Source organism: Gymnoscopelus braueri, assembly GCF_963280865.1.
Source record: "Gymnoscopelus braueri genome assembly, chromosome: 1".
In the NCBI taxonomy this organism is placed as follows: Eukaryota; Metazoa; Chordata; class Actinopteri; order Myctophiformes; family Myctophidae; genus Gymnoscopelus; species Gymnoscopelus braueri.
The window spans coordinates 44,973,106-44,981,955 of NC_137603.1; the positions used below are offsets into that span (position 1 = coordinate 44,973,106).

The window sequence follows — 8,850 nt, forward strand, 5'->3', positions numbered from 1 at the left end:
GTTGTTTTTTGAAGTAACATTTTTTTATGTGTAACTTTTTTTTGCCAAAGAGGCTGACTGATATTTGCATTAGGTCTGTTACAGCATGTGCTGGGGTAAACATTAACTACTGAAATGGCTGCTGCAATAAGACTGACTAGATACCCCAAGTCGTGATACTGATATGTGGAGTTGGCGGTGCCCAGTATCAAACTCAGAACCTTTGTGGCGAGTGAGTGGCACTGATATATTTTACAATCAGTCTTCTGTATCAATTGTATGGAGAGGTGCTCATTCCCAGCAGGCCCCCGCTACTAGGGTGCCCCCGCACCCAAATATGGATTTGTTTTGCCCAAATATGGAGTACTGAGGTCATAATACTGATGTCATAGATGACAGAGATCAGTGACGTTGGATGGCCTCCAACGTCACTGATAATGGGTACTGCTCTAATAATCCATATTTGGAAACATTGACAATCTTTATGACATGTCAGAACTGATGTCACAGTGCCAATATAAAAGCCTGTTCACCTTCAAAGCTGTTGCACTCTGCACAGAACCTTTTTTGGAGTAAACAAGAGAAGTAGAAGTGAAAGCGTATTCTATTCTTTGAGTTTATTTCAAGGTTCACAGAGTAAGCAAGTATTTCCGTAAGTAAATCCATCCAAGATGACTGCAACAAAGGCTATCGGGATTGACCTGGGAACCACCTACTCCTGTGTGGGTGTTTTCCAGCATGGCAAAGTAGAAATCATTGCCAACGACCAGGGAAACAGGACCACCCCCAGCTATGTTGCTTTCACCGACACCGAGAGACTTGTTGGAGACGCAGCCAAGAACCAGGTGGCTATGAACCCGACCAACACCGTTTTTGATGCCAAACGACTGATTGGCAGAAAGTTTGACGACGCAGTGGTGCAATCAGACATGAAGCACTGGCCCTTTAATGTACTGAGTGACGGAGGAAAGCCCAAAATCCAGGTGGAATACAAGGGAGAGAGCAAATCCTTCAACCCAGAGGAGATCTCCTCCATGGTCCTAGTGAAGATGAAAGAGATCGCAGAGGCTTACCTGGGCCACAAGGTAAACAATGCCGTCGTCACAGTCCCAGCATACTTCAACGACTCACAGAGGCAGGCTACAAAGGATGCTGGCATCATTGCAGGCCTGAATATACTAAGAATAATAAACGAGCCGACTGCAGCTGCCATCGCATACGGACTTGACAAAGTCAAGTCAGGGGAACGCAACGTCCTAATCTTTGACCTGGGCGGGGGCACCTTCGATGTATCCATTCTGACGATCGAGGACGGCATCTTTGAAGTCAAGTCTACAGCTGGGGACACTCACCTGGGCGGAGAGGACTTTGACAACCGTGTGGTCAACCACTTTATGGAGGAGTTCAAGAGGAAACACAAAAAGGACATCAGCCAAAACAAGAGGGCTTTGAGGAGGCTGCGCACAGCTTGTGAGAGGGCTAAGAGAACTCTGTCCTCCAGCTCTCAGGCTAGCATTGAGATTGACTCTCTTTCTGAGGGCATTGACTTCTACACTTCCATCACCAGAGCTCGCTTTGAAGAGCTGTGCGCTGACCTCTTCAGGGGCACATTAGAGCCTGTGGAAAAATCCCTTAGAGATGCCAAAATGGACAAGGGAAACATTCATGACATTGTCCTGGTTGGAGGCTCCACCAGAATCCCCAGAATACAGAAACTCCTGCAGGATTTCTTCAACGGCAGGGAGCTGAACAAGAGCATCAACCCGGATGAGGCGGTAGCTTATGGAGCTGCGGTACAAGCTGCTATTCTGTCAGGTGATAAATCAGAAAACGTTAAGGACCTGTTGCTGCTGGATGTGGCACCTCTGTCCCTGGGCATTGAGACAGCTGGAGGAGTTATGACAGCTCTCATTAAACGGAACACCACCATCCCCACTAAACAAACCCAGACCTTCAGCACTTACTCTGACAACCAGCCTGGGGTCCTCATCCAGGTGTATGAAGGAGAGAGAGCCATGACCAAGGACAACAATATGTTGGGCAAGTTTGATCTGGCAGGAATCCCACCCTCTCCCAGAGGGGTTCCTCAGATCGAGGTCACCTTTGACATCGATGCTAACGGCATCTTGAACGTGTCTGCGGCGGATAAAAGCTCCGGAAAAGAGAACAAGATCACCATCACCAACGATAAGGGCCGGCTCAGCAAAGAAGAGATCGAGAGGATGGTGCAGGACGCCGACAAATACAAAGATGAAGACGACCTTCAGAGGGACAAGGTCACCGCCAAGAACTCGCTGGAATCGTATGCCTACAAAATGAAGAGCAGTGTGCAGGGTGACGACATGAAGGGAAAGATCAGTGAAGAGGAGCAGAAACAGGTGGTTGAGCAGTGTGATCAGGCCATCGCCTGGATGGACAACAACCAGTTAGCTGATAAAGAGGAGTACGAGCATCAGCTCAGAGAGCTGGAGAAAGTGTGTGAGCCTGTTATCAGCAAGACATACGCAGGAGGAATGCCCTCAGGAATGCCAGCTGATGGAATGCCAGCTGATGGAATGCCAGCAGGTGGCTGCAGAGACGAGGCACAAGAGAGCTCCCAAGGACCAACCATTGAGGAGGTTGACTAAAATGAGCCAAAAATGAAGTCATCATGGACTTCACGTTTTTCAAGGTTTAAAAAACAAAAACAGAATACTTGTACACTTACTCAATAATTGATTATTAAGAGTTGTTGCCCTTATAGTTTTTTTTGTTTTGTTGAACGTGAACATGCCCTACATCTTACTATTTTTTTTTCTCACCTCTAGTCTCCTACTAAATTGGGAGGATGTAAAAAAATAATCTATGGAAGTAAGTTTGATTAATTAGAAAAAAGAAAACTAAATAAATCAGCCGTCTACTGGGCAAAGAGACCCATTTTCCAGGCCATACAGTAGTGGAGGATGGCAAAAAAATATTAATTGTGCCAAAAAAAAAGTAAACAAAATAGTAATATACGTACTGTGCCTGGTAAAGGTACTGTGGGGGGAAAAAAAAGCAGACTCCAATGGGTCAGGTACTGTATGCCTCTCAAAATCCAGCCCTACGTACGTCCTCGCTGTGAAAAGTGGAAGCAGGTCATGCTGACCAACAGGGCTCTGGTTAAAGGAGCGCTTCATGCATTTTCAACCTGCAAAATGTCAAACTACGTACTGATCCGATCCAATAAATTAATATATGTATGTATATGTATATGTATATATATGTGTATGTTACAGGGAAATTGTTATTCCATTGAAATTGAAAAAGGAGCGCTCGTTTTCACCGCCCCCCCAGGCAATTCTGTAGAACCAACACTAGAGGGCAATGCAAGCCACACTACGTGCATAGACTTGCATAGACATGAACGTGCCTGCGTGTGCACGCACGCATGCACACGCGCACACACGCATGTGCATGTGCGCGCACGCACGCTCATGCTTTCAATTTGGTTTATTGAAAGCATGACTGTTTCACTGCCAGCATTTTTTGTGGCTGCGTTTAGCCACTGCCAGACATTTTGACCATTTTTACCAATCTTTGAATATCCACAGAATATTTTGTGCTATGACTACAATGTCACACAATAGCTCAAAAGAAAGAGGAGAACCATCTTCCGTTCTTTACTTATCGGCAGTTGAGTAAAGCTTGTTTTCAGTGAAAAACACCCTCTGAGAGAAGAATTCTGAGATAAAGCTTTTTGTAAAAGTTTCAAAAAGAAAAAAATTTTTTTTCCCATAAACTCTTTTGATACATTTATTTTTCGCCTCAGTGACACACCAGACATATCTAAAGTATGTGTTCAAACAAATGACAACAAAAAAAATCACCTCTTTAGGCAGGCCACCTACAGTGACATCAAGTGGTGTAGAAAAGTAACTACATAACAGTAACACAGCAGTCTCCAGGGTAAATAAGCAACTACTCACAACCTATTGCTGTGTGTGTGTGTGTGTGTGTGTGTGTGTGTGTGTGTGTGTGTGTGTGTGTGTGTGTGTGTGTGTGTGTGTGTGTGTGTGTGTGTGTGTGTGTGTTCAGCGTCTCTCAGCAGCATACTCTGGGGCTGTGTGGAAGAGTGCAAAGCAGAGCTCTTTGTGCAGAGAAACATGACAAACGGGACAATGGTATGTCGTCTCGTGGCGAGGTTCTCCTTCTCTGCCTCTGCCACAAACCCTGCAGCGCCGAGCGGGGTGCTGTTTTTTCTTGGTGGGCTGCAGGAGAACAGGCACATGTGATGTTGGCAGCGGTGGAATGTTTGCACAGAGCCTGGTTTGAGGGTCGGTGTTTCTAGGTGCACTAGGATCACGTGGAGGCCGTCTCTGGATGGTGGCCCATGCCCTGGTGACGCTTTGTGTGAATTCCAAGATGGCTTTTCTGTTTGTACAAGTAGAATGCATTGGCCATACATATTTCAAACATATAAATCACAAACTTGTTCGTCCACTTGCTGGACTTCCTGGTGAACGGGTAATATGAAATTGACTGGTCCAGCTTGTCCACTCCATTCATAGCGTTGTTGTAGTCAATGACACAGACAGGCTTCTCTTTTGCCACTCGGGCAGTGTGGTGTTTTCGCCACACTCTGACCTCTCCCATCTCGTCCGGGTGGAATGTTGAGACCATCCGGACCACGTTCGTGTCCCGAAACGCCATCACCATCACTCTGGGCTCGTCTGTGCCATTTATTCTTAGGTCGTTCACGGCAATCGGACACTGCATTCATGATTTGAGGCATTTTGTTTCAAAAATGTGTTTTGCTAAATTAGACCTGCTGGTGGCGCTATAACAGGCCAATGTGAAAAGGGGTGGCATTTCTTCCTTGGCCTAGTGGGAATGCGTTTGTGAAATTTCATGGAAATCGCAAGCTGCGTTCATGATTTGAGGCATTTTGTTCAAAACGGACCAATCCTGCAAATTGTGGAAGCGAACCTTAGCCAATGAGGATGAAATATGGGAAATCGGACAGATCCGTGTTGATCACATGACTATAGAGATACTGTGTACCGATTTGCATGACGTTTGGATAAAATCTGTAGGAGTAATGTAAAAAAATCACACCCAGTGTGAAGTGGGCGGTGTGGTCATCACAGTGGTCATCACAGTGATGGAAGCTCACTTTAAAAAAAAGTTTATTTTTTAAGTGCATAGTCCTATTTATAGGTTATTAATTTCATCATGTGTCTAGCCAATCACAGTGCTGAATAGAGTCGGCCAATAGAGTCAACCAATCACAGTACAGCTAGGGGTGTACTAATGCTAGGGGTGTACTAATTATGAGCCAAACACAGTACAGCGAAGGGTGTACTAATGAGGTGTCCCAACCCCACTTATAGGGGCGGTTACACCGCCCAAAAATGGGATTTGCACAAATCGGCCTCCAGGTGGCGCTATAACAGGCCCATGTGAAAAATTTGAGGCAGAGGTTCTGAATTGGCATCCGGGGAGTGTGTGTGCACAGTTTCGCAGCGACCAGGCCAACGGTGCCAGAGATTAGCTGACGGACACACACACGGACACACACACGGACGGACGGACGGACGGACGGTAAAACAGACTCTCTCGCCATGCCTTTCGGCCTGGCGGAGACAATAAGCTGCCGTGGCCACAGAGTATTATTATTGGGTGCAGCAGATGCCTCTGCTCGCCGGTGAAGTGGTGCAGTTGATGCAACAATGATAAGTTATTGACAGAGATAAACAAACAGGAATAATCCGATAGATAGGCCTATATCTGCCATCATTTTTGTAGTTTCCAAGCACAAGCCAACAATGGCTCGCACCCTCAATTCTAATCCCCCTTTTTACCTTTTAATTAAATAAAGTTTGTTCTGTTTTTGTAAAGCGACTTTGAGTAGGCTAGAAAATAACTTGTATACATTGGATGTGTTGTGATTGATTGAATAGGCTACTTTATTAACAGTTTGCAAAAAAGGTACAGTGGTACAAATTTAGACAGAAGGATGCTAAAAGGATAACCCAAAATAAGCCCAGGGCTTATTTCCATTGAGGTCCTGGGGTTTATGTATTATTATTATTTATTATTATAATGACCATGTGCCGAATGAGCGATCCACTGAATCGGATATAAAATCTCTGTTTTAGAGGTCCGAAAACACTGTTTGCGTGTGGGAAAGGCCCCAACGCACAGAAAAAATAAGTTTAGAAAAAGATCCATACACGTGTAGCCTAGGCAGTCAGTCTACTTTCCAAAGTCAGTTTGTACTCTTCAGAAAATCTCCACAGATGTTTACCACTGCATAAGGATTTTCCAGAACTGCAGATCCCCTGATATGCCCATATATGGCCATATACTGAGAACATGGGATCTCCATATATGGGCATAAAGGGACATGGACAGACAGATACAGAGATCTCCATATACAGTATATACAGGCGGACTATGGGTATAACAGCTATTGCATAACAGGGTGCGACATGCATTCCCTATTTGCATCGTTCCCAACTTGCATCATTCCCGAGTAGGCCAGTTTGTGTATATTCACCGACTATAAATTGTTCCACATAAACAAATTGATTACATCATTTTCTAGTGGCAGATCAGATAAGACATATTGTGGAAGTTGATAAAAAATGACCAGCAGGCGGTGTATGAGTCTCTGATCTTTACTTTACTTTCAAACCTTTTAGGTCAACACAAGGCTAATATGAAGAAGGTACAGTCGGCCTACGGGCTGGGCAGACGCCATTGACGCACATGGGAGCCAAAACTGGAGCCGGAAGTTGGGTTAAATACATTGAAGTTTATGGCAGCCGCAGTGGTGTGTTCTAGTTTTTTTCCGGAGGGATACGATAATCATTTCCTGCACGACATGCGCGTGATCGTGGAGATATACGCCAGCGCGTTTTCAATGGATGAAATGGTTAGTAGAGGACTACGCTTGGCTACAAAAATGTTCTGCAGGTCACACTACGTATATATACATGGTAGAACACACACTGGGCAGCCGGCTGGACCAGCTTGTGAACAAACACTATTTCTGAACGATTGCGTCCTTTGTCAGTTAATATATCACAGAGGTTGTTTTCCAATCAATTGTTTTTCAATGTGCACACTGTATAGTTTTATTGAGGCATACAGATGAGGCTGGCGTGCATAGACATTTTATTGCAATTGTGAACAGATCAGGGTACACATTTTCATGATTTGTCCAGTAAATCAGTGGATCATCTGATCTTTCCAGTGGTGTACCGATGCACCTCCACTGTTCTGTGGAGCATCTGCTGTAGCATTCCTGGACCGTTTCAGAAGCATCCAGAAGTAACTAAAAGTTAATATCTGAAAGACAAACATGACAGTAATCAGTACTGAACGGTTTCAATTTGTATAATGTTTTACTTTTACTTGCAAAAAATAAGAAATTAAAATAAACACTTGGAAGACAAAAATAAGAAAACAATCCAAAACTACAAGAAACTGTAACAGGCTAAACCTTCTACAAAGGCCCTGGCAGTTCTCTCCTGGGTGTCACCTGCTTGTTACTTCAAGACTAACCATAGCTGAACTCTTAGCACTTCCAACCTGCCTTATCAGGTGGACCCTACAAACAAGTGACGCGTGGCAAAGGTCAAGGGCGAAGGCCAACTTGTCGCATTGCAGACATCCTGAATGGAGACTCCTCTAAAGAGGGCCCATGATGCTGCCATTCCCCTCGTAGAATGCACCCTCGGTCCCACTGGGGGCAGAACCCCACTACTGGAATAGGCTAACTGAATAGCCTCCACAATCCAGTGGGAAAGCGTCTGTTTTGCAATGGGCTTGCCCACCATCCGCGGGGCTCATGACACAAACAACTGAACTGACTTTCTTGAAGTCCTAGATCTGTCAATGTACATTTTCAAAGCCCAAACCGGACAAAGACAATGCAACCGTCCATCCTCCTGTGAGGCAAAAGGAGGCGGGTGAAACGTCTCCAAGGCCACAGGACACTCGATACCAAGGGGTCCTTAGGCACAAACCCAGGTCTGGGTCTGACAACCACCCTTGTAGCTCCTTCACTGAACTGTCTTGAGTGACACTCTCGAAAGGTGACCGAGACAAGGAGTCCAATACCAAGTCCCAGGACGGCACCGGGGACTTTGATAGTGGCAAGAGACGTCTGGCCCCTTTCATGAACCGACAAACCAGGCGGTGCTGACCCACCGTCTCGCCACCAAAGCCAATATGGCAGGCTGAGATAGCCGCCAAATAGACTTTTAATGTGGAAAAGACTCTGCCCTTATCCATTAAGTCCTGTAGAAAAGACAGAACGTCTTTTATAGGGGCTTGGAACGGTATGGTGCGAGACTTCTCGCACCATATCTCAAATCTGCGCCACTTTCCGCCATAGAGTTTCCTCGTAGATGGGGCTCTTGCGCACTGTATGGTTGAGATTACGTTCTGGGGTAACCCCTCAGTACTCAGATTCATCCTCTCACGGGCCAAGCCCATAGAGCCAGATGCTCTGGCTGAGGACAAAATATGTCGCCCCTGCTTCTGTTAGTATGTCTCTACGTAACGGAAGCAACCACGGGCGGTCGTACAGGAGAAGTGTGATCTCTGACACCCAGTGACCCCATCCTGGGGCCACCAGTATCACCGTCAGCCCCTGGTCCCTCACTCTCATGAGTATGGGAGCTATCAGGGACAGTGAGGGGAAAGCATACAATAGAGCTCTGGGCCAATCTTGGGCTAGTGCATCTAGACCCAGAGGCGCCATACCCTTCACTGAGACGAACAACGGACACTTCGTGTCTTCTAGTGAGGCAAACAGATCCACCTGGGGGCGACCAAAACAATCCCAGATCTGTCCAGCTATCTCCGGGTGTAGAGACCATTCCCCGTAATGGCAATACC

General features: G+C 45.9%; 1 protein-coding gene across 1 annotated transcript; it reads left to right on the forward strand.

The window, feature by feature from the left end:
• Window positions 1–671: 671 nt before the first annotated feature.
• Window positions 672–2,606, forward strand: LOC308096528 (heat shock 70 kDa protein-like; the record flags this gene model as incomplete). Its single annotated transcript, XM_080443948.1, has 1 exon — window positions 672–2,606. Exon 1 carries the CDS (start codon window positions 831–833, stop codon window positions 2,604–2,606), a length of 1,776 nt encoding a protein of 591 aa, XP_080300074.1. The 5' UTR covers window positions 672–830.
• Between the last annotated feature and the right edge of the window lie 6,244 nt (window positions 2,607–8,850).